The sequence below is a fragment of the Cornus florida genome, unplaced genomic scaffold, assembly GCF_030987335.1.
Source record: "Cornus florida cultivar Cherokee Brave unplaced genomic scaffold, ASM3098733v1 CherokeeBrave_3.0.0_Hap2_Chr07, whole genome shotgun sequence".
NCBI classification, from domain to species: domain Eukaryota; kingdom Viridiplantae; phylum Streptophyta; class Magnoliopsida; order Cornales; family Cornaceae; genus Cornus; species Cornus florida.
The window spans coordinates 85117958-85145458 of NW_026775577.1; the positions used below are offsets into that span (position 1 = coordinate 85117958).

General features: G+C 40.6%; 1 protein-coding gene across 2 annotated transcripts in view; it reads left to right on the forward strand.

The window, feature by feature from the left end:
• The first annotated feature begins 563 nt into the window (after positions 1-563).
• The window catches only part of LOC132267379 (uncharacterized), a 79627-nt gene continuing 52689 nt past the window's right edge, over positions 564-27501 (forward strand). For both annotated transcript variants that reach the window (XM_059768545.1, XM_059768546.1), the window contains exons 1-2: positions 564-789; positions 1663-1813. In XM_059768545.1, the coding sequence (XP_059624528.1) occupies positions 732-789; positions 1663-1813 (209 nt within the window). In that variant the 5' untranslated portion in view covers positions 564-731. The remainder of the gene's footprint in view (positions 790-1662; positions 1814-27501) is intronic.

Here is a 27501-nt window from a genome sequence, read left to right on the forward strand (position 1 = left end):
GTGTGTAGCTCTCGTTTTCTTATTAAGGAAGAGAGAGGAGAGTCACGCGACTCACACAAGAAGGGGGTTATTGTGACTCACGAAGAAAAAAACTTTGGATTTAATCCAAAAAAAGATGGGTAATGCCCATCTTTAGATCTTTTTAATTTTAAACAAGTGTCTAAATTGCAGTGGACCACATCAGTTCGGAGGATGCGGGCGGGACCAAGCATTATTGTTTGGAACCTCGTAATTTAATGCAGATTGGATTTTAAAAGTAATTTTAGTTATTTGGAAGGATGGATTTTTAGAAGGAAATAGGATTTGAAGGGATTCCACAGGAAAACTACTTAAATTATTAAAATGAGTGACCATTTTACTAAATCACTCATCTTACAAACCTCGTATCTTTTCATACTAAAATTGTACAAATTTTTTAATTTTTTTAAAATTCCATTTTTACAAATTCCAAATACGTAAATTGAATTTTATTTTAATTACTCTAATTTTAAATCCAAAAGAAGTTGGTTCAAACAAAGCGTTTTATTTCTTCCTTTTGCTTGTAGACTCGTACTCCACAATCCATATACGATAATATAAGTACAGTAAATGGGTCCCCTGTTTTGAACCCAGTTTGCGGGAAGGGATTTTCCTGCTTCCCAAACAAGCTTTTCCGCTTCCTATGCCCTAAGGTTCGCACGCAGTTGTAATTGCAAAACATTATTCTCGATCGCAAAAAATCTAGGAAAGTAATGGATCGTGGAGAGGGTTCTGGTTCCAAACCCTCTGACGAAATCTGGGCCAAACTTGGTATGTGTTATACATTTATCATTCACAAACACACACAATATTTGTACACAATGTTCATGTGAATATGTCAACTGCTTCGTACAAACACAATTCATGCTGAGAAATTTCATGAATTGTTAGAAAATAAGTTATTATTTTGTTTGCTTTCCACTATTCTCTCAGTAACGGAATGGAGTCTCAGTTCTTTGTACGAGTAGTATACTATTTTGATCGTTTTTCTCTGGTATTATTTGAAGTTTTTATTTGTTTTGTTGTACCAATGCGTTTGCCAGAAAATAAATTGCGGGTCTCAATATGGTTTAATTGAATTGGCCACAGATCAAAATCACATGGTGCTGAGTTCTTGAATTTTGTATTCTTTGTTGTGTTTCATTGCTATTGGAAGTGGTCCTTTTATATTCATTTTTGTATGTAAAGTGAGGGTATTCCCTCCTTAGATGGCCTTGCATGCTTTATTCTTTTTTAAAAAATGCTTCATTTCGGAAAAAAGAAAGAAAAGAAAAAAAAAAAAATCACATGGTACTTGTAGTATGCTAGTCACCTGTTTAAAGCTTATGTTCCCGGGGTGGAACATCGTAATTCTATGGTGGTGGTTGTATTTCTAGACATCTTTCGCCACCCAATCAAAGGTAGCTCATACTTTGTGATCCATCCTTTAGTTGCTTCAAATTGATGACTTCCAAAACCTATTCTGCTGGCTGAGTGACAAATTCATATATTGTGATTTTCACTTTTTTATTTTTATTTTATATATTTTATAATATAAATATAAATACAAATACCAATATAATCTTTACCATTTGGAAACCATTTCACATAGTCATTAGTAGCATAAATTTGGCCTCTAGTCCAAAATTTGTTTTCTTGTCGCAGTATCATCGGACTCAAGATATTCAGATGTTGAACTGAGATCGAATGAAATGGTTATAGTCTCGGAGGTTGCATCCTCGACTAGTGACAGGCATGAATGGTGTAAAATAACAAGGAGGTTAGATTTGTGTTCTGCTACGCTGCAGAATAATAGGTATGACACATTTCATTGAATAGTTCAATGTAAATTGTTCACTATTTATTTTTCACTCATCAAACTTCATATTCTTGCCTCCATGGAAAGATTTGATGAGTAATATGATTTTTTACTTTTTTATTTCTGCGAAAATATGAAAGAGAGAAGCATTGATTAAGTTATTCGTTGAATTCCTGTGAATAACCCAAAAGATGCTCTTAAACTTCCATCGGAAACGAGAACATTGGGACAAAATACCTTTCCTCTTTTGTTGATTATAAATGATAAATCAAAACCTTTTTGTAGAGAAAAAAAATGCTTGAGATTTGTTTAGAAGAGTTAAAGGCCCAACATTAACAGAACAACTTATAATTTTCTTTATCTATTGTATTGAAATGATAATATCGCATAATTAGGTAGAAATTTCTTTTAGTCAGTTTGTAGATAACGATCAATAGCCCAAAAAGAAAAAAAAAAAAAAAAAAAATGAAATAAAAAATAAATCATGAACTTGTTTTGTGCCACATGTGATATTATGCTGCATATAACACATGTATATTCTTTTTGATAGATGAACCTTGTGCACTTATATTAACTTTATTGTGGAGATTCTAGAAAAAACCTTACTTTTCTTTCTCTCCAAAACATTAACATTATAATGCAAAACATTGTCAGGTTATAATTTTAAAGCTAATATTGATTTAGAAAGAGAATGCGTATAGGGACTCTTCAGATTTATTTCTTTTACAAACATACTGAATTTTTCTCTCCGGTATAAGATCTTATCCGGAGAAATCTACCAAGTTATTAGACTCCATAAATTTGAGTTTCTAAAATCACATTCGTTGCTGCTTGTTAAGTGAATGGCGGACTCATTTAACATTTTAAATCTTTTTTTTTTTTTTTTTTTACTTTTTTTTATTTATTTTTTATAAGTAATAATTCGTTAAAAGAGGTCAAAAGGGGAACACATCCCTCAAAAACAACACAAGGCACTTATCAAAAAAAAAGAAAAACAACATAAGGCCAAATAGGGCCTCTAAACCCTCAATAAATCTAAAAACTCTATAAGCTCTTCCAAGGATTTACAATTTCTCCCTAGGACCCAACAAAAGAGAGTTCTAAGAATGGGGAACTTTAATGACCCCATATGATTTTCCTTTCCTTCAAATGATCTTTTATTTCTTTCAAGCCACAAACACCACCAAACGCACCAAGGAGTAACCCTTCAAGAGTCTTGAGCTTGGGCCCCGCTATACAACCTCTCCAAGCCTCAATCAAGCCTTTGGTAGATCGTGGCATAACCCAGTGAATTCCGAACAAACCCAGAAACAAAAGCCAACAATCTTGAGCCACTGGGCAATGCAAAAGAAGATGATCAACTGATTCCTTGTCTTTTTTGCACACAAAACACCAATTAACCCCGATTTGTTTTCTTCTCTGAAGATTGTCCCGAGTCAAAATCTTTCCCAGAACGGATGTCCATGCAAAAAACGCTACTTTGAAGGGCGCCTTTGTACGCCATAATGCCATATGGCCCTTCATGGGAAGGTCTGTCCAGGAACATCCACGACACAACAATAAAATGATTGAACATTGAAGCGCCCATGAGAAGATGGAATCCACACGCAAAGATTGGAAGTATCCTTCTCAATCTCCTGATGATATAGCAGCTCCAGAAAGCTGATAGCCTCCTGCATCTCCCAGTCGTGAAACAACTTCAAGAAATGCACATCCCATTCTCTTATTCCACGATCAAGATGATAGCAATCGTCCACTATGGCATGTCTATCAGTAGCAACCCGAAAAAGTCTAGGGAAAGTGGTAGCAAGGGAACGATCCCCACACCAGATGTCATCCCAAAAACGTATATTCCTGCCAATTCTGACTCGAAATCCAATGTGCTTGGAGAATTCGTCCCAACCCTTTCGAATATGTTTCCAAACCCCCACCCCAAAAGGGGTTCTCACCTCGGGAGAACACCATCCTCCAGTTGCCTTTCCATGTCTGCTCACAATCACCTTCCTCTATTGTCTGTGCCTCTCCACTCCGAATCTCCAAAGCCATTTTCCTAGTAATGGCTTATTAAAAGGTACTAATCTTTTGATTGCCAAACCTCGTTTTTGAATTGGGGTGCAAACTGTTGCGTTCCTTTGACAAAGAACGAGTAAGAGGCCTGTTTTCTAGTAATAAAGGCCTGTTTTGGTGATGACGTCACTATGGGCGATTTCACCCCACTAGGGGCGATTTCAAGGCGATAGTGACTTTGTCCTTTTCTTTCTTTTTTTGTTTTCGTTCGTGATGAAATTTTATTTAGAGATTGCAAGGATTCCAAGAATTTCAATAACTCGGGATGTGAAGTTGGCAGTTCCACATCGAGGACCGTCTTTGTACATCGACGGGGAGTCCGTCGCAGGGAGGAAATCAGTTCTCTCATCTTGCTTGGTCGGGCCTTTTGACAAGGAAGTTGGGGGTTGTGATCGTGTGGAGGAATGGGCTGCGAGAGCATGGAATACGTCCTGTGGAGTGGTTTCTTTCAGGTTTCCTTCTCAGGCCGAAGCCCAACGTGTGTTGAAGGAAGGCCGGCGTTAATGGGGATCTGCAACCCTGCGGATCGATGTATGGTCTTTTAGGGTTGGTTGTTGCGGCGTTCTTAGAGAAAAAGGTCTCAAGCAGATCCGGCTGTTTGGACTTCCCCTTCACCTATGGTGTCATGCTTTATTTGTTGAAGTAGGGGAGTTGTGCGGCGGATTTGTGGGAGCTGTTGCTGATGAAACAAGGGATGCCGAAAGTGTTCGGATTACAGTGAGAATAGGATCGACCTGTCCGTAATTTGTGTTTATTAATGATGACACTTTCTGTTATAAGGTGGCGATCTGGGAAGAAATTATGCCGGCGTTGGTTCCCTCGACAGAGAGTATTGAAGGTGGCGACGAGCCTTATCTTATGCCGGATAAAGAATGGGTGCGAGGAAGATCAAGCAAACGACACGCGCCAGTCATACGCGTCATAGTTGACAAGGATAAACCTACATGTGGCGCTCGTAGAGACTCAATTCCAGATTCGACCCTATACTTATCTACAAGGGTTGGTGAGGAAGCTGGGCTGGGTGCACAGATTGGCCTAAAGTTGATTTGGGCCGGAGGGGTTATGGGCAAACTAAAGCGTTAAGGTTCAAGCCTGATTTTGGGCCTAAGCCAGCCCACACGAGGACCCAACTCATTTTATGTTTCAGTTCTTAATGAATCAGATCCAAGGAAAGCCCATGTTCACCCTCAAACCCAATATCAAAGTCTCTCCTCTTCTTTATTTCAGTGTCGGACTGAGAAAGAAAAGTGGAAACGGCCGGTTGCCTCAGCTAGTCGACAGGGTACCCGATGGACTCGTATTGAAAAACAAAAATGGGTAGCACGCTCTCCTTCTCCAGGTTCAACCTCTGTCTCTCATTCTAGGAGCTCATCTTCTACCCCTTCTTCGTGTGAGGTGATGGGAAATGGTGAAGGTGGAGTGGAGGATCGTTTGGATCAAAGGAGAGGTCTTTTTGAAGCCATTGTTCCACGGGATGTAGAATCACCGTCTTTAATGACCAAGTCCGAAAGTATTAGTTGTTCCAACGGGGTGACAGTTTGTGTTGGACGAGACCTTCATTTTAAGCTGACAGATGATTTAGCCATGTCTTTACTTAATGAACTTAAGCTCTGTGTTGCTCTAAAAGGCTTAAATGGTCTACCCTCCGTGACTGGGACGAATTCTACCCATGATTTGATGACAAATTTTACAGATGACCCTGGAACAGAGTTGAATCTGCAATTAAACTTGTATCAGAATAGTGTTGAAAGCAAAGGGGAGGACTTTGAAGGTCAGTCTCAACAGATCTGTCCTCTTGTGTGGGATATTGATCAATCTGATGTGGACATTACGGAACCCTTAGCAACTGTACACCCTGATTGCTTAGAGACGGTTAACGATTTGGGTATGGACTAGGTGTTGGATAATATTGGCGAGGTCAGCGAAGCTTCGGGTGTCTCCTCGGAAGGAGATGATGATCGAACACAAACCATTCTTCATGATATTGTGGTAGGAAATAATAATACAGAGACCTCTAAAAGCACAAAAGTTGTTAAAAATAGGAAACATGCACATCGGAAAGGTGATCAGGAGGTTAAGAACCTTATTTCTAATGTAAATTACGAAGGGAAGGATGGGGTGAATAAAGAAAGGGGAAGGACCTGAAGTGGGAAGCAGGGCGGAGGGGCACTGATCATTTTTGGTTCTTAATGAAGATACGAATTATTACATGGAACGTCCGTGGATTAAATGATCCGGACAAAAAAAAGGTGGTTAAAGTTGCTTTAACGAAGTGGAATGCCCATTTTATTTGTTTGTAAGAAACCAAGTTGGCTTCTGTTTCTGATGGTGTGGTTAGAAGCCTTTGGGGAAGTAGGTTCGTGGATTGGGAAGCCTTGAACGCCTCTGGTACATCAGGTGGCATTCTTATTATGTGGGATCGTAGATGGATGTCCAGAACGAATATCTGGAAAGGGCTATTTTCTTTGTCATGTGTGTTTCAGATGGAAGATGATAATTTTAGTTGGGTCTTTTCTGGAGTTTATGGACCCGTTATTGATTGTGATAGACCTATTTTTTGGCAGGAACTTAGCTACATTAAGGAATTGTGGTCGTTGCCTTGGTGCTTAGGCGGGGATTTCAATTCTGTTCGGTCTCCATTTGAGAGATCCACAGGGGGGAGGTGGTCTTCGGAGATGACCCAGTTCTCCGACTTTATTGATGGTCACCTTCTTATTGATTTGCCTTTGGAAGGGGCAACTTTCACTTGATCTAGCGGCAGAGAATCAGTTACTTTATTGAGGCTCGACAGATTCCTGATTTCTGGAGATTGGGAGGAGAAGTTCCCGGATGTCACTCAGGCAGCTTTGGTTAGAGTCATGTCTGATCATGTGCCCTTAGTTCTTGATTGTGGAGGTATGAGATCTAGATGGACTCCATTTCGTTTTGAAAATATGTGGTTGAGAGCTGAGGACTTCCAAGGGAAGGTCTAGTCCTGGTGGGAGGTAGCAGTGTTTACTGGCTCTACTAGCTATGTGCTTGCTAAGAAGTTTCAGATTCTCAAATCTGAGCTTAAGCAGTGGAACAAAGAAGTGTTTGGGAATCTTGAATGGAAGAAAAATAGAGTCCTGGCTGAAATTGCTGAGATTGATCGTCTTGATGAGACAGGGCAACTCACGGAATCTCTATGCTCTAGAAGAGTGTCTTGTCAGGCGACTTTTGCTGAGATTGCTACTATGGAGGAGATTTTGTGGCGTAAAAAATCTCGGGCTTTGTGGCTTAAAGAAGGTGACCGCAATACTAAATTCTTTCACAGGCTTGCTAACGCTCATAGGAGATATAATAACATTGGGCGTATTCGTGTGAATGGTTTAGAGTGGTGGAAAGAAGATGAGGTGTGTGGGGGTATTGTTTCTTTTTATCAGCAGCTCTATACCGAGACTTTGGAGTGGAGACCAAAACTTGATGGTTTGCATTTCGATGCTATTTCTACGCTGGATAGTGATATTCTTGAGGTTCCGTTCTCTGAAGAGGAAGTTCTCAAGGCGGTATCCAGTTGTAATGGTGGTAAAGCTCCAGGCCAAACGAATTCACTATGCGGTTTCTGAAGGAAAGCTGGGAGGTGGTGCGTAATGAGGTAATGGGCACTTTTCAGGAATTTCATTCTCATGGCACATTTGAGAAATCATTAAAGACATCTTTCATTGCTCTTATTCCTAAGAAGGGCAACGCCTTTGACATTAAGGACTTCCGGTCAATCAGTCTAGTGGGGTGTATGTATAAGCTTATTGCCAAGGTCTTTGTTCTTAGAATGCGAAATGTTTTGGATGGAATTATCTCAGAGTCACAAAATGCTTTTGTTGGTGGTAGACAGATTTTAGACTCCGTTCTTATCACAGGAGAATGTGTCGACTCCAGGTTGAAGAGTGAAGTTCCTGGTGTTTTATGCAAACTTGACATCGAGAAAGCTTATGATCATGTGAATTGGAAATTTCTTCTTTACTTGCTTCGGAGAATGGGGTTTGGGGATCGATGGATTAAATGGATTGAATCTTGCATCTCGTCAGTTATGTTCTCTGTGCTTGTGAACAGCTCTCCTGCTGGTTTTTTTCCGAGCTTGCGTGGTTTGAGACAAGGAGATCCTTTGTCGTCTTTTCTTTTCCTTATTGTCATGGAGGGATTGAGTAGATTAATGAAAAAGGCAGAGGATTTGGGGTACATAAGGGGGTTCACTGTTGGCAGAGATGTTGCTAACCAGATTGAGATATCCCATTTGTTGTTTGCAGATGATACCTTGGTTTTCTGTGATGCTGATGTTTCCCAACTCAGGTATTTGAGGTGCATTCTTACATGCTTCCATGCATTGTCTGGTCTTAAGATTAATGTTGGAAATAGTGTGCTTGTCCCAGTGGGGGAGGTTTCCGATATTTCCTCTTTAGCTGCTGTTCTTGGGTGTGGAGTGGGTGCTTTTCCACTCCCTTATCTGGGATTACCTTTGGGAATCTCCTCCATTAGAGTGGGGACTTGGGATCCGGTGATTAACAGGTATGAAAAAAGATTAGCGGGATGGAAAAAACAGTATATTTCGAAAGGGGGGAAGGTCACTCTTATTAAGAGCACCCTCTCGTCCCTTCCTGCATATTTCTTATCTCTGTTTCAAATCTCGTGCTCTGTTGCTGAACGAATTGAAAAAATTCAGAGAGATTTTCTTTAGGGTGGAAAAGGAGAGGAGTTTAAGTATCATCTTGTTAATTGGGAGCAGGTTTGCAAACCGTTGAAGTTTGGCGGGTTAGGTATCCGGAAGTTAGTCCCTTTTAATAGAGCCTTATTAGGGAAGTGGTTATGGAGGTTCGGTAAAGAGCGTCATCGACAATGGAGAAGAGTTATCTCGTGTCATTTTGGGGAGAAGAGTTTCTATTACTGGGGGCGTTGGCGTTTGGAAGTTCATTCGGAAAGGTTGGGATGTGTTTTCCACCCATATTCGGTTCAAGGTTCGTAATGGTATGAATGTTAGATTTTGGGAAGACTTATGGTGTGGTGATCAGTTGTTGTCTCTTTCCTTTCCTCGTCTCTTTAGCATTGCTGAGAATAAGCATGCTTATGTAATTGACTGTTATCATCTTGATAACAGTGGAGTTACGTGGGATGTGCGTTTTAGGCGTTCTTTTCAGGATTGGGAGATAGCAGAAGTTTGCGTCTTTTTGGACCTGTTGTATAGACAGAAGGATGTTGGCAGAGGTTGTGATGATATTTTGTGGACCCCCTCTCTTCATAGTAGATACGAAGTTCGATCCATGTTCTTGTGTTTGTCTAATTTTATTGGGCATAATTTTCCATGGAAGTGTATTTGGCGCTCTAAAGCTCCTATTAGAGTTGCCTTCTTTGTTTGGACTGCTACCTGGGGAAAAATTCTAACATTGGATAATCTGCGTAAGAGAGGTAATACCATTGTTAACTGGTGCTGTCTCTGTAAAGCTGATGGTGAGTCCGTGGACCATCTTCTTATGCATTGTCCTGTTGCATCTGATTGCTGGAATCTCATATTCAGTATTTTTGGCGTTCAGTGGGTAATGCCTAAGCACTCTTTCCAATTTATTAACGCTTAAAGAAGTTGCCCTGTTTCTGGTCATGCTCGTGATTTTTGGAGGGTTGCGCCACACTGTGTTTGGTGGTGTATTTGGAGAGAGAGAAATAACAGAAATTTTGAAGGGAAGGAATCGTCTTTTGCAAACCTTAAGTCTCTTATTCTTTACTCTTTTTTTTGTTAAGTTAGAGGCAGCGCTTGCTCCTCGATTGATGATTTTTTTGTTCTATTGGATTCTGTTGGTCCGTAGATTTGTCTTTTGCTCTTTCGTTTTTGTGTATTAGGGACACGTTCCCCTTTTGAATGTTTTTCTAATATATTTTTACTTATTAAAAAAAATAAAGGGCTTAATGGAAGGAACTTGTTCTTGCGTTTACCTATTTTGAATAGGGAAAGAGAAGAAGCGATGAAGGAAAAGAAATAATTTTTTTTTTGATTAAGTAAAGATATATTAACAAACGCGCTCATAGAGGAGTGAACCCTTAACAAAACAAATAAAACAAAAACGCAAACGCGTCAATACAACGATAAGTTGTCAACAAAATCCAAAAAACTATCAACAGATGGGCAATTTTTCCCATTAACCCAAGAATAAAGAGAATGCAAAATATTCACCTTGATAACCCACACTGACGATACCTGTCCTTCGAAAGATCTCCTATTCCTCTTATGCCACAACCCCCACCAAATACAAAGAGGTGCAACCCTCCATGCCTTCCTAACCCGACTTTGCACTCAACTCCCTCTCCAAGCTTCTGACATATCCATCGTGTTACTTGACACTACCTATTCCACCCCAAAAACATTCAGCATTAGACTCCAAACATCCTCTGCCACTCTACAATGCAACAAGAGATGATTAATCGATTCGCCCGCCTTCTTACACATGCAACACCAATTAACTGTTTTTTGGCGTCTTTTTCTGAGATTATCCAAAGTAAGAATGCTGCCAAGCGCCGCTGTCCACGTGAAAAAAGCCACCTTTATTGGAGTTGAAGTCCTCCAAACAGCCTTCCAAGGAAACCCGTTGCTCATCGAATAGACTTTTATAAAACAGTCTCACCTTAAACACCCCTCTAGAATCCCCCTTCCACACCTTCTCATCCCTTCCCTCCCCCTCCACCACTTGACTATAAATTAATCCCATTAATTCGGTAAACTCCAACTACTCCCAATCATTAAAATTTCTACGAAATCTCACATCCCAACTAGCTCTCCCATTCTCTAACCTAAAATAATCTGCCATCACCGCATGCTTCACCTGAACCATCCTATAAAGTTTAGGAAACCTACAAGCCAACGCCACATCCCCACACCAAACATCCGTCCAAAACCTCACAAAACTACCATCCCTAACTCGAAACTTTATCCACTTAGAGAATTCGTCCCACCCCCTCCTAATACCTTTCCATGCTCCCATACCTGCTGATGCATTCACACCTCTGGACACCCAACCTCCCTCCTCTTCCCAAACCGGCAAGCAATAACACGCCTCCAAAACACGGACCTTTCGCATCCAAATCTCCATAACCATTTCCCTAACAGAGCTTTGTTAAACATTTCCAACCTGCGTAGTCCCAAGCCTCCTCTTTGAATCGGGGTGCATCCCAATTCACAAGGTGGTACTTAAACTCCACCCCACCCCCCCCCCCCCCCCCCCCCCCCCCCCAACACACACACACACACACACACACACACAAAGTTCCCTTGAATCTAACAAAGACATGAAATATGTAGGAAGGTTAGCTAAGGTACTCTTCAGCAATGTAAGTTTATCCCCTTTCAACAAATATTGCTTCTTTTACCCAGATAACCTCTTTTGAAAACGTTCCACCACTGGATCCCAAACAACAACTCTCCTCGAAGAAGTACCCAATGGCCGCTCCAAATAAGAAATAGGAAAATTCTCCACTCTGTAACCCAAAATAGCTGCCAACTCATGAATATATCCCACATCCCCTACTGGAACAATCACACTCTTTCCAATATTAACCTTCAACCCCAAAACTACTTGAAAACAGGCCAAAACACACCTCAAATGTCTCACTTGATTCACATTAGCATCACAAAACACAATATTGTCATCATCAAACAGCAAGTGAGATGTACAAATCTGATTTGGCACACAACCCACTGTAAAACCTTGAATAAAGCCCAGAACCTCTGCCCTTTTCATGAGTCTACTAAAGGCTTCCATTACAATAATGAATAGGAAAGGGGACAATGGGTCCCCCTGACGTAAACCTCTCGAACTTGCAAAGAAACCTGCTGGTGACCCATTTGCTAAGATAGAAAACCGAGTAGTCGAAATACATTGATGAATCCACCCCCTCCATTATGTGCCAAACCCCGTCCTCTTCAACACATACACTAAGAACGCCCAATTCACATGGCCATATGCTTTTTCTTTGTCCAATTTATATACAATCCCCGGTTCACCACTCCTAACTCTAGCATCAATACATTCACTAGCAATAAGAACCGGGTCGAGAATTTGTCTTCCCCCAACAAACGCATTTTGAGACTCCGAAATGACCCCATCCATCACTTTCCTTAACCTGTTAGTCAGAATCTTCGCAATAATCTTATACACCGCACCCACAAAACTTAGTGGTCTGAAATCCTTAACTTCAACCGCTCCCCCCTTCTTAGGTATAAGAGTAATAAAAGTGGCATTCAAACTCTTCTCAAAACACCCTTCCTCGAAAAAGCATGCATTACACCCATCACATCTTCTCTCACCACCTCCCAATTCTTTTGAAAAAATGCAATTGTAAACCCAGCAGGCCCCGGAGCTTTATCTCCATCACAACTCCTTAAAGCTTCCAACACTTCCTCCTCCCCAAATCGCCTCTCCAAATCCCCTTTATCCTCATCAAAATTTTTTTCAAACACAATATCATCCATCCCCGGCCTCCAAGAGACAGACTCTATAAACAGCTCCTGATAAAATGCCACAAACCTTATCCGGATGTCCTCTTCAGTTTCAGCCATAACACCATCAAAGCACATCCTCCCAATACTGTTCCCTCTTCTATGAGCATTAGCTAATCGATGAAAAAACTGAGTATTTCTATCACCTTCTTTAAGCCACAATGCTCTCGACTTCTGTCTCCGCGAAACTTCCTCCATCACTGCAATCTCTTCAAACTCAGCCTTACACTCCTCCCTTCTCCTCCTCTCCAACATTGAAATCCCCTCAACACCTTCCTTCCTATCCAACTCTGAAATCTCCAGAAGTAGCTGATTCTTCCTCTACTCCAACTTACCAAACACCTCCTTATTCCAAACCTTAATGTCGCCCTTTAAGTATCTCAACTTAGTAGCCAATTTGAAGCTTGGGTTACCCCTAACATCATAAGCTCCCCACCAGTTTATAACCCTTTCTTTGAGATCATCACTCGTAGCCACATGTTTTCAAATCTAAAAGGGGTTCTCCCTCTCCTAATCCCTCCACAATCAAGCAAAATAGGTACATGATCAGAAATTGCCCGTACACACACCACTTGAGCCACATCCGGGAACTTCTCCTCCATCTCCACTGATATCAGGAATCTGTCCAACCTAGAAAAAGGAGGAGGATCCCTCCCACTTGACCATGTAAAAGCGCCTCCCACCATGGGAAGGTCCAACAACCTGTTAGCTTCCATAAACTTAGAAAAATCAGCCATTGCTCCATCCCACGCACCCCCAGAAGATCTCTCGGTCGTGTTAAGGATAGCATTAAAATCACCCCCAACACACCACGACACCCCCCATCTGCTTCTAATTTTACCCAGTTCCGCCCACAACACTCTACGCTCCACATCACCTACAGGCCCATAGACACCCGAAAAACACCACTTCGAACCATCTTCCTCAAACTCAAACAGTAATGATAATGAATGCCTCCCTTTCCAAACATCAGCCTTCTACTCCCATATCCTATCCCAAAGAACAACAATTCTCCTAGCAGTCCCCTCTGCATCAATAACCTCCCGGTCCACAAATCTAAACACACACCCCCCCCCCCCCCCCCCCAACCCAAACAAACTTTTTATAACCTTAGCCTCCTCCACTTCCAATTTAGTCTCCGGCAAGCAAACCACATGCACCTTCCATTTCCGAATGAGAGCCCTCACCACCTTCCTCTTTCTCGGGTCATTCAGTCCCCGAACATTCCAAGACACTATATTAACCTTCATTACCAACCATTAATTCTTCCACTCCCCCTCCTTTCCCCACTCTTCTTGCTCCACTCCTTCCCTCATAATTCACTTCAGAAAACAGATCTTTCAGCTCTCTCACCCCTTTCAAAACATTCACACTCTTCTCCTTCTTCCTCACCCATTCATCCTCCACTGCTTGAAACAACTCCATCACTTGCAAATCCTCCCCTTTCCAAGTCAACCCTAAAAGCTTACTTTCCTCTTCAATACCCTTCATAAACCAGTTATCATCAGCACCCTCCAACTCCAAGTGTCTCTGACCATCCCTAATCATTGCCAAGGGAGTGTGAATTCCCACCTTACTCTCTCCATCCTCAGCTCCGTTGTCCCATAACTGAAACGAATTCTCTGCAGCAGCCTCATTAATATCAAACTCATCCTGTCCAGTGTCTGCTCTGGACTCTGTTCGCATATGTTTAGTACATACATCATCAAGCACCATACAATTGCACCCCATTCTAATAAAATCATTCCTCTGTTCAAATGCATTCGCCAACAGCTTGATCAACCCCCTCTCTTCCTCTGAGTGAATCAACCCTCTATCCTCCCTAACTGAAAATACTGGACCACTCCCTTAACCATCCACTTTAGGTATCGTTGCAAGTCTCTGGCCCACTAGTGTCCTCCCCATTCCCTCCTTCTCACCCACTATCCTCACCACCCCAGAAGGAGTAGAAGAAGAAGAAGCATGTGTAGAGGGAGAAGAATTCAACGCAGAGAACATACCTGAACCACCACCTCCAGCAACAACCCATTTCTGCTTTTGGATTCTCGACCACTTTTTGCCTATCGTCCGGCTATGAACCTGAAATTCACGGCGTGGTCGAAGATGTTGACCTGATTCTTTGCCTTTTTCTCCCCCCCCCCCCCCCCCCCCCCCCACAACACACACACATATCTTTGCCAATCTGTGCGTAGAAGCCTTCACTGTACCCATTCCTTCAGATACTGTTACTTCAGCCCTAAAATTACTCCTGTATTGGTCCAGGCCGAAACACATATCCCCCAATTGTTCATTATCAAGCCCATTACTATGCCCCTCCCCTATAGGTCACTCTCATTAACCCCATAAGGCCCAAAAGACTTCACCCCTCCTCCCCCAAACCTTGGCCCGTACCATTCCGGCCCACTTGTATAAGCCCATCATTAAACCTCTCCCCATCCCTCACCCGACCCATCTTCCCATTAAAAGACCTCTGCCTAAGTGTCCTCACCATGGGCTCATCCTTATCCTTCCTTATCACCCTTTGGCCCAACCTATCCCATTTCCATAAAGCCTGGTCACAAACCCACCTAACCTTATCCCCAAAACTCTCAGCTGAAGATAAGGAAGAGCAATCTGGCACAGCGCCTCTACGCTCTCCACGTGGATCCTTGCTCCACTCATTCCTCACGCTCCTGTTCGGCGCGTGACCTCCCCATTGTCTTCCTCCCACATACCTCACTGCACTCTGCCTCTCCCTTTCCTTCAGCCATTTTTGGATTTCAAAAACACCTTTCTCTCCTTTGCTAAGGATCCTATCCCACTCTTCCTCTGTCATCAGATGAGCCCCATCGCTGCCTTTTAAGCTTTCCGTTGTGGGAACGAGATTCGGAAACACCTCTTCCCAAATCGGAACTCTGTAACAGAAACTGTTTTCGTGTATGAACACAAACTTTGGGCAATCTGTTCCAATTCTCACTGTGATCCTGACACTTTCAGTATCCCTCGTTTTATCCGCCTCTACACTGACAAAACCACCGCATAGATCCCCTAGTTCAATACACAGTGCCTGACTCCAGAGATGCAGTGGAAGCTCGAACAACCTAATCCACTTGAGCCCTCTGTCCTTAAGCACCTCACAACATCCAACCTGAAAAGACCACACATCAATCCTCAGTGTGGCAGATCCCCATTGTTGCCGTTCTTCCTTAAGTACCCTTCGCACATCTGCTGGAGATGGAAACCTGAATAGAAGAAGAGAGTCCGGTAATGGCGTCACACCCACCCCACACGACGTATTCCACGCCCTTGCCGCCCACTCCTCAATTCGATCACATCCTCCACCCTCCTTATCAAAACGACCTACCAAGCAGGACAATAACATCGATCTTCTCCCTTCCACTGACTCCTCATCAAGATACAACGATGGCCCTCGATGGGGGATCGCCGTCTTAACGCTTCCCCCCAATGAGATCCTCGGAAGCCGAGCAACCTCAAGAAATGACTTCATCCCGTAGTCGCAAGACAGCCCAAAGAAAACCTTAACCCTAATCTCCCAAATATCGCCCCTAGTACGGTGAAATTGCCCCTAGTGACGTCATCGAGAGTGAAAATCTCTCTTGATGCATGAACTTTTGATGATATAAAGGAAAAGAAATATAATATTACATAGATGGTTTACTTTGAGGGAAACCAGCCTCCAAGATATATAGATGGTTTACTTCGAGGGAAACCAACCTCCAAGATCTACTATGGTCAGATTACAAACAACTCCCCCCCTCCTTTGCTGGAAAACTCATATTTATAATACTTAATACAATAATAAAACTACCCACATCTCCTACAATATAGTAAAGCTCATAACTACCACATAACTATCCATTCCACTTCTAAATAACTACCCCACTTCACCTACAAAATAGTTAAACACATAACTAGTTATAACTACCCACTAAAATCTCCACTTAACATGTAACAATTCCCTCCATATAAGATTTGGTCTTGTCCTCAAGGCCAAGTTCTGAAAATCTGTTTTGCATGTCTTTAATATCTTCATGCCTCTCAACTTCCTCAGGCAAACATCCTTCAATAAGAAAAATTCTTTTGCAGCGGTGACTTGGTCCAAACTTCTCGTCGCAATGGAAGCATAACCCTTTTGTACGTCTCTCATTGATATCTACTGGTGTGAGCTTCTTGAAGTTGGTTGGAACATTATTCTGGAAGTTTGATGATTGTTCCATTATTGGCTTCTTTGAATCTGTTTGGATAACTTTTTGTTGGGCTTGCAATATCGCCTCATAAAGATGTGCCAACCCAATCATGGCTGAAAGGTTGTTTGGTCGAGCAGCTTGGACATCCACCCGAATATCATCTTTGAGGCCACTGACGAAACAACTAACTTGCTGCAATGAGGACACTTTTCCCGCTCTTCCCAGTAGCCTCTCAAATTGGCTCTGATATTCTCGAACGGAACCAATCTGTTCGAGCTTGGTAAGATCTCCAAAAAAATCTTCAAATTGCATAGGTCCATAACCAACGTGCAACCCTTCTTTAAGTATTTCCCAAGTGATTAATCCTTCCTCTTCCTTCATCAATTGATACCATAATTGAGCCCTCCAAATGGTATGCTGCCAGTGGCACTTGTTCCTCAGCAGAAGTGTGTTTCGAACTTAAAGAATTGTTCCACTCTACAAATTCAACTTGTTGGGTCTTCACAACCATTGTAACGAGGGAAATCAAGCTTGGCAAGCTTAGGTACAGCGAAGTTTGTTGGACTTCCAAACCTCATATTACCATTATTTCATCCAGCACCTTTCAGGTTAATAGAACAATCGCCTTGGTCGCGAACACGGGTTGTCACAAGCTGATCGAAACGAGAGTTCATAGCTAAGAACATTTCTTGCATTTCCTTCAGCATTCTTTCTTTCCCCAAAGCCAAAGAACCCACTTCAGCCTCAAGACTACTAATGCACTGATCCTCCAATGCCGGCCTGATACCAATTTGTCGCTTTCGTTTGACAAAGAACAAGTAATAGGCCTGTATTCTAGTAATAAAGGGCTTTATGGAAGGCACTTGTTCTTGTGTTTACCTATTTTGAATAGGGAAAGAGAAGGAGCTAAAAAGGAAAAGAAATATAATATTACATAGATGGTTTACTTAGGGGGAAACTAGCCTCCAAGATATATAGATGGTTTACTTCAAGGGAAACCAACCTCCAAGATCTACTATGATTACAAACAACCTCCCCCCCCCCCCCCCCCCCCCCCCCCCCCCTTCCTTCTCATTTGCTGGAAAACTCATATTTATAATACTTTATACAATAATAAAACTACCCACATCTCCTACAATATAGTTAATCTCATAACTACCACAAAACTATTCATTCCACTTCTAAATAACTACCCCACTTTACCTACAAAATAGGTAAACACATAACTAGTTATAGCTACCCACTAAAATATCCACTTAACATGTTACACAAACCCTCTCCAAACGCACTAGATGATACTTGAACTCCTCACCTTTACCGCCCCATAGAAAATTTCTCTGTAGCATTGCAATCCTTTCAGCCACTGAAGAGGGAATCTGGAATATAGAAAGAAAGTATGTAGGAAGACTTGACAAAGTGCTCTTCAAAAGAGTGACCCTCCCCCCTTTCGAAAGGTACTGTTTCTTCCAACTAGCTAACCTTTCCTCATATCTCTCAACCACAGGATCCCAACTGCCCAAATAAGAAATTGGCAAAGAACCAGTTCTGCATCCCAAGACAAGAGCTAAAGAAGAGATATCAGGAACCTCCCCAACTGGCACCAGGGCATTATTCTAACATTGACTTTCTAGCCAGAGATGACTTGAAACCAAATCAAAACACATCTCTATTATCTCATCTGGGACACCTCTGCATCACAAAAAACCAAAGTGCTGTATGCAAACATCAAATGGGAGATCTCCAACTGACTAGCAGTGTCTCTACCCACCCTGAAGGCTCTCAAAAAACCCAAATCAACTGCCCTTGGCATCATTCTGCTGAAAGCCTCCATCACAATTAGGAAAAGAAAAGGAGACAACGGACCCCCTTGTCTTAAACCTCTCAAACTATCAAAGAAGCCTGTTGGAGCTCCATTCGCAAGGACAGAGAACCAGACAGAAGAAATGCAAAACTTAATCCATTTGCTCCATCTCTCACCAAACCATCCTTTTCAAAAGACAAATGAGGAAACTCCAACTAACATGGTTGTAAGCCTTCTCGATATCCAATTTGCAAAGAACACTGGGTACCCCATAGTTAAATCTGGAGTCGACGCACTCACTAGCAATGAGGACAGAGTCCAAAATCTGACGGCCTCCTACAAAAGCATTTTGAGACTCCGAAATGATATTGTCCAGGACATCTCTCAATCACCATAACCTTAACAATCAATTTATAAATGCTTCCCACCAAGCTAATTGGTTTAAAGTCCTTGACGTCCGACGCTCCCCCCTTCTTTGGAATAAGAGCTATAAATGTCACATTCATACTTTTCTTAAGGGTCCCTGAGAATGAAAATCAGAGAAAGTACCCATAACCTCCTCCCTCACCACCTCCCAAACGTCAAGAAGAAATCTCATAGTACAGCCATATGGGCCTGGAGCTTTATCCCCATTGCGACTCTTCAAAGCCCTCAAGACTTCCTCTTTAGAGAAAGGCCTTTCCAAACCAACACTGTCCACCTCAGAAATAGAGTCAAAATGCAAGCCTTCGAGCAAAGGTCGCCAACTCTCTGTCTCTGTGAACAAATTATGATAAAAAGCCGTAACCCCTCTACAAATATCCTCCTCCTTAGAGACAAGCACCCCATCAACCGTGATTCTCCCAATATGATTTCCCCTTCTATGAGCATTCGCCAACCGGTGAATTTTTTTTGTATTTCTGTCCCACTCCTTAAGCCACAAAGCCCTAAACTTTTGCCTCCATGAGATTTCCTCCAATAAAGCAAGCTCAACAATTTCCGCCTGGCACTCAACCCTTCTCTGTTTCATAATCTCATCAATGATGCCCTCCCCTTCCTTCCGGTCAATATCAGCAATCTCAGCAAATGCACAATTCTTTCTCCATTCCAAATTCCCAAAATCCTCCTTGTTCCACTTTTTAAGGTCCTCTTTCAAAAGCCGTAACTTGCCAGCGAGAGTGAAGCTCGGAGTGTCAGTAACCACAAAGCTCTCCCACCAAGAGCGAACTCTGTCCATGAATCCCTCCACCTGAAGTCACATGTTCTCAAATCTGTAAGGCGATCTCCTCTTCCGCATCCCACCACAATCAAGAACCAAAGGAATATGATCAGAAGTCGAACGTGCCAACGCCACCTGGGCAACATCCGGAAACTTCACCTGACAGAAAGAACCTATCCAAACGATAGAGAGTAGGAAGCTCTCTGGCACTTGACCACGTAAATGAAGCACCCTCCATGGGAAGGTCAATCAAAGAGTGATCATCAATGAAAAAGAGAATTGTTCCATGGCCCCGGTCCAGCGACTCCCAATTGACCTTTCGAATGGAGACCGAATGATATTAAATTCCCCTCCAATACACCATGGAAGAAGCCATCTATGTCGCACACAATCAAGCTCCTTCCATAACAAGCGACACCTATCATCTTCATTAGGACCATAGACTCCCGAGAAGATCCAATGAAAGCCATCTTCCTCCAAAGAAAAAGCACAGGTCACCGAGAAACTCCCAATCCAAATATACGTACTTAGAAACCATCTTTTATCCCACATCAACAGAATGCCAAGAGCCGAAAGTATCAAAAGAAACCCAATCCACAAATCTCCCGCCCTAAATACTCCTAACAATCGTTTCCGAGGTTGAAGCTAATTTTGTTTCTTGCAAACAAACCATATGCGGATCCCACTTTCGAATCGCCAACTTCACCACCCTCCCTTTTATCCGGATCATTTAGACCACAGACGTTCCATGCGATAATGCGTAACTTCATTGGCAAACAGTAGAAATCTCCATCCCCCTCCTCCTCCCTCTACCCCTCTCCCTATCTTGTAATTGATATTAGACATTTAAGTCAATAATAATTCAACTCAATCGGAAAACCCAATCATACTCACATATCCAAAAAAAATATAATAAATAAAATGAGACTCAAAGAACTCAATCAACCTCTATCAAGTTATATCACGCTTTGTCCTGCAGATCACAACCAAAAAAAAAAAAATACCCTAGTGTAATACTCTTTAATAAATAAAGGAATATATAAAGGCGCAAAGCTTACCAAGCATGACACTGCCCTATACTATATAAAGGTGTAAAGCATGTATAGTATAAAAAATAAAACAAGTAAAGCATTTAAATAAAACTAAATTTGCTTTCTTTCTCCCTTAATAAATATAACACACTTTTTCTACCATTTTTATTATTTCTCTCTCTCTTTCTCTCTTATTATTATTTTTAATGGATTTGACAAAAAGATTGAGAAGAGAAGAAAAGATAGATAAACACACACACATATATAAGTTTCTAGATCAATGTTTTGCTGAAGATGTAACCATGCACATTTGAATTTTCTTGTCAAAGTATAACATAAGTCAACTTTGAATGCCTTCATATATGATAAAAATCAAAGTATCTATTTTGTCTAGAAAGAAAGTTGTTGAAAGATATAAAAGTTAAAGAGGGGAATTAAACATGAAGAACACACCACACAAAACCCAAAAGGGCTACATCACTTTTGTTATATTCTCTATTAATCTTTGTATAGAATGATCACCTCTATTTATAGGTGAAAGAATACAAGCAATAAATATGAAAAATACATTGATAGAGGATTCTTGAAATCAATCCCATATATCACTCTAGTCAATATTCTATCATAGGCTAAAATCACTCCTATGATATTCTCATATCAATATTATGTCAAGGAGTAATTTAAAGGTTCCTGTAATAATATTCTCCAACACTCTCTCTCAAGTTGGTACACTGAGATTTTAATTCAAGTATCCAACTTGAAACTAAATATGAAGTTTTCGAGAGTTTGAGACGAGTAAATCTGAAATGAGTTGATTCGGAGATCCAAGACGAGTTGATCCGAAGATCCGAGATGAGTTGATCCGGAGATCCGAGACGAGTTAAGTATAGAGTAGGGTATGATAAACCTGCTCTGATACCATGTTGGAAGATATAAAAATTGAAGATAGAAATTAAACATGAAGAACACAACACACAAAGCCCAAAGGGGCTACATCACTTTTGTTATATTCTCTCTTAATGTTTATATACAATGATCACCTCTATTTATAGGTGAAATAATATAAGCGATAAATATGAAAAATACATTGATAGAGAATTCTTAATATCAATCCCATATATCACTCTAGTCAATATTCTATCATAGGCTAAAATCACTCCTATGATATTCTCATATCAATATTCTGTCAAGGAGTAATTTAAGGGTTCCTATAATAATATTCTCCAACACCCCCCCTCAAGTTGGTACACCGAGATTTTAATTGCAGTGTCCAACTTGAAACTAAATATGAAGATGTCGAGAGTCCGAGATGAGTAAATTTGAAACGAGTTGATCCGGAGATCCGATCCAAGACGAGTTGATTCGGAGATCCAAGACGAGTTGATCCAAATATCTGAGACAAGTTGATTCAGAGATCCGAGATGAGTTGATCTGAAAATCCGAGACGAGTAAAGTATAGAGTAGGGTATGATAAACCTACTTTGATACCATGTTTTTTTTTTTTTTTTGATAAATAAAAGAATATTATTAAAAGACGCTCAAGAGGGGAGCGAATCCCAAGGAAATACTCTGATACCATGTTGAAAGATATAAAAGTTGAAGGGTGATCCCTTTTTGTATTTGGTGGAGCCTTTGGAGAGAGCGTAATGGAAGATCTTTTTAGGGAAAGGAATCCTCCATTGGGGTGTTAAAATTTTCTATCATTTGTAATTTGTTTTGTTGGGGTCAGGGGAGAGACTACTCCTCTCTTGAGGATATTGTTGATTTTATGAGCTCTTTGAGTTCATAGGCTCCGTTTTGTCTTTGTATAGTTTGGGACGCGTTCCCCTTTTGAACGCTTTTAATACAATTTACTTATCAAAAAAAAAAAAGTTGAAGAGAGAAATTAAACACGAACACAACACACAAAGCCCAAAGGGGCTATATCACTTTTGTTATATTGTCTCTTAATCTTTGTATACATTGATCACCTCTGTTTATGATGCTTGTAGAATTTCACAATCAAATTGTCTTTCACAACAATTTTGAAACAAAATAGAAGAGCGATTCAAGAGAAAAGGAGAAATTGCAAAGAATTGCGAAGCAAATTTTATTTGCTGTAAAAACAATAATAATCTCTTCAACTAAAAACTGATCGAACCCTAGAAATTTCAAGCCTTTATATAGAATTTCTTCATCCCCAATCTTAGCCTTATATTAGCTAACTACCAAATATAAAATAAAACCGAAACAAGAAAAATACTGAAAATATGGAAAGGAAAGCTACTCAAAATGGAAAAATACTGAAAATCAGAAAACTAGTGAAAAAGGAAAGCTGATGAAAATCAGAAACCTACTCAAAATAAGGAAACTTTCAAAATATGGAAAGTTTAAGAGAAACACAAATTCCACTTGCAGAAATTTGAAATTCTGCCTGCATAAATTTATAGGTGAAAGAATACAAGTGATAAATATGGAAAATTTATTGATAGAGGATTCTTAAAATCAATCCCATATATCACTCCAATCAATATTCTATCATAGGCTAAAAGCATTCCTATAATATTCTCATACCAATATTTTGTGAAGGAGTAATTTAAGGGGTTCCTATAATAATATTCTCCAACAAAAGTCTTAACAAATTAAGGTCAACTTTCAACCATTATGGAGTACTTCAACCTGTTTCCTTGTAAAAATCAATATTAGAAATCAGTCACTAATAGTCACAATTATTAAGAATTTCTATTCTTAAACGCAAAACAAATCATTATTTGAAATAAACTCAACTATTTTTTTTTAACAAACTTTTTTTGTGTATAGGCCAAGCAAAAATATTATTTATTATTATCATTGGAGAGGTGATAACATTATGCACTTTGATCCGAAATCAATAATATTCTTCTTTTTCGGAAAGACTATATATATATATATATATATATATATATATTTTTTTTTTTTTCGATAAGTAAAAATATATTAGAAAGCGTTCAAGAGGGGAACTCATCCCGGAAGCTATACAAAGGCTGAAGCCAAGAAAGGGGGCCTAAGGACCTAAGGTCTTAAGGAGCCCAAAAAATAAAAAATCTCCTCTATAGATTTACAATTTCTCCCCATCACCCAACTAAAAAGAGAACTAATAATAGTAAATTTCAAAGCCCAAATGGAAGATTCCTCCCCGTTAAAAGATCTTTTATTCCTCTCCTTCCAAATGCACCACCAAGCAAAAAAGAGGGCCGCCCTCCAAAAATCACGAGCGTGGGCTCCCACTAAGCAGCCTCTCCAATCATCAATCAAATCCCTAGACCGAGGCATAACCCAATGGATGCCGAACAAACCAAAAATAAGTCACGAGCGACATGGCAATGCAAGAGGAGGTGATCCACTGACTCCCCATCCCTCTTACACATGCAACACTATATTAAAAAGAGAACTAATAATAATAAATTTCAAATCCCCAATGGAAGATTCCTCCCCGTCAAAAGATCTTTTATTTTGCTCCTTCCAAATGCACCACCAAGCACAAAAGGGGGCCGCCCTCAAAAAATCACGAGCGTGGGCTCCCACTAAGTAGCCTCTCTAAGCATCAATCAAATCCCTAGACCAAGGCATAACCCAATGGATGCCGAACAAACCAAAAATAAGGTTCCAACAGTCTGGAGCGACATGACAATGCAAGAAGAGGTGATCCAGTGACTCCCCATCCCTCTTACACATGCAACACCATATTGATTGATTTTGGACCTTTTCTTTTAATGTTTGTCATTATTTGGTTGGAAAAATCCCATAAGTAGTCCTTTTTAAAGCTAGAAGAACATTAGCTGTATATTATATTATTTTTTATTTTCCCCTTCTCTTGAAGATTTTTTATTTTTATTTATTTATTTATTGATAAGGAAGATTGTATTAGAAAGCGTTCAAATGGGGAACGCAGCCTGCGAAAGCTACACAGGATCAAATAGGGCCCCTTGATTCTCAATAAGTCCTCAAAATCAACTGTCTCCCCCATGGATTTACAATGTCTCTCACGAACCCAACAAAAAAGAGAACTAATAATGGAGAACTTTAACACCCTAACATGAGTCTCCTCACCATTAAAGGATCTTCTATTCCGCTCTCTCCACAAACACCAACAAACACACAAAGACACTACCCTCCAAAAGTCACGGGCTTGGGAACCCACTTTACAACCTCTCCAAGCCTCTATCACGCCTCTCGAGGACCGAGGCATACCCCACTGAACCTCGAACAAACCTAAAAGCAAGTCCAATCTATCCCGGACCACTGGGCAAATGCAGCAGAAGATGATCTACCGACTCTTCATTTATTTTGCACATGTAGCACCAATTGATAATAACAACCTGTCTCCTCCTCAGGTTATCTAGAGTCGGAATCCTCCCTAGAACTATTGTCCAAACAAAAAAGGCACTCCATGGAGACTGCGATTGAATGGGTTGGAGTTTGATATGATTTCAGAGGAGGATAGAGGTAGATTGGAGGCTCCCGTTTATGGAAGAGGAGATCTTCTTAGCCTTGAGGAGTTGCAATGGAGACAAGGCTCTGGCCAGATGGTTTTACAATGGCTCTTTTCCAACAGAACTGGGAGGTTCTTAGGGAGGCAGTGTTGGTTTCTACTCTTTTCATAAGTTTGGTTGCTTTGAGAAGAGCTTGAATGCTACCTTTATTGCTCTTATTCCCAAGAAGGGTGGGGCCATTGATGTGAAGGACTTTAGACCTTGCTCATCAAATTTATGTTATGTGGACTTAGGTATGTGTACTTCTCAAAGGGAGGTCGGGGGTTTGAGCCTCAGTGGAGGCGTGTGTGTGAGTATCAACTAAGGAAAAAAAAAAAAAAAAAAAAGAGACACGGACACTTCTAAATGTTCATTTTATTTAGAGTAAAGTATTCTTTTATGTAATATAGTGATCAATATAGGCATTTAACTCATTTTAAAGTAATAGTATAATAAAATTGAATGATTGGATATGCTTTTTAAGTACGTGTCCAACCAAAAGTGTCGGACACATATCCCATACCCATGTCTGAGCGATATGTGTCTGAAATGGGTGCTTCATTACTTTTGAAGAGTCCATGTAACATAGCATCAAATCATCATAGACAACGCAGCTTTAAGATTTGCTGTCTGAGCCAAAAAAAAAAAAAAGTACTTGTGAACATCTGTACTCCAGATAACCTTGCAAGAAAAGGTCAAACCAACCCCAATTCTGAGAAATTTCTCTCGGAATCAAATTTTGATAGAGAACACCATTTTTTTTTAATTTTTATGTTCCCATGTACACAAGAGGCATGAACTGTGAAATTGACTGAGCTATACTATTGTCTCTCTCTAATATTCTACAAAATGTTCCATAAAAAAAGAAGGAACTTTCTGTGATCCATAAGGAGAGGAGGCATAGCAAATTATGTTTAATGGTCAAACTGCTCTTCTAAGTGGCTTTGCATGGAAACAGGGGTGGAGCCAATGTAGGCCTAGGAGGGGAACGTGCCCCCTGCCTGGCCCCCACCCACTATAATTTTTATAGCATTTTTGTGGGGTTTTTAAGTATTTATGAAATATTTGATAAAGTGAACCCCAACGCCGCCCCCCCCCCCCCCCCCCCCCCCCCCCCCTTCCTCTCAAAATTCTCTCAGACCTTTCTTTCTTTCACTCTTTAATTTCCTTAAAAAAGAAGTCAAATTTCCCTCTTGAATCAACCTCTAATTTTTTTCCTCTCAAAATTCTTTCATTTTTCTTATCCCTTTTTATTCCTCTTAATTTTCTTGTTTTTCATGTCATGCCACGTTAATTGATTTTTTTTTTTACGTTGTCCCCCCCAGCTACGCCCCTGCATGGAAATACGGAACTGCTTACCAAACTTACTGTGCTCTCTATCACCTCCAGCAATTTATAAGATGTCATTGTACCAGGAGTCACACAAAGAATTCCAAAGAGAGCAATTAGGGCCCATAGATCTCAACCCGACGCTGCCCCTCTACAGTTGGTCGAGCACACAAAATGTTATAAAAAATCTCAGTCTCCCCCTGATCTCATATGAATGTGAAGCATTCTAAAACTTTTACCGAGAATTGAATCATAGCCCTAGACTCTAATAGTCGGAGTACACTAAGGTGCGACTATTAGAAGAGAAGAAAGGTATGTGACACCAGGTTACCAGATTCTAAATCCAAGAATCCCCTTGTTACCTCTGGCTCAGACTCACACCAGAAGTTATCCTTGAACTCTGCTACTACCAATCAATGAATCCTGTCTTTCGTGATCAGCTCTTCAACCTCTTTGGTCTCCCTGACTAATCATGTCTGATTGTTTATTTGTTGTGTGGAATTGGTCGTGGTGCTAAGATCCTTGATGCTCTATAGTTTACATATATATATTTTTTGTTAAGTAAAATTTCATTAAAAGGTGCTTAAGAGGGAAGCGCACCTGAAAAAATTAGACAAGAATACAACTGTATGACCTTATGCTGTTCAAAATATCTACAAAATCCTGTACAGATATACAAGCTTTACCTGTAACTCAAAAGAAAAGAGAACTCAAAATATAGTTTCTTCAGCACCCACATCTGTGCTTCCACTCATGAACACACATCATCTATAGAAATGATGAATTAAACAATGTTATAGAAATTTTGTTGCTAAAAGCACTGTATATTGCCTCACAAAATTACATGATGCTGAAAGTTTGTTGGATGTTGTTTTTTGATGGCCTGCAGTTTTTTTATAGATCTTGTGGACTGAAAAATGATATTGGACTTTGATTCAGATGTGGATTCTATTGTTTTGCAACCTTTGATTGATTGAAGTACATGTTCAATCAGTTGAACCTAGTCCAGGTGACCTTTGATTGATCGAACTCAGTCCTGGTTGTATTTGGTTCTCAAAGCATTTAAATGCATTCTTGAGACATGC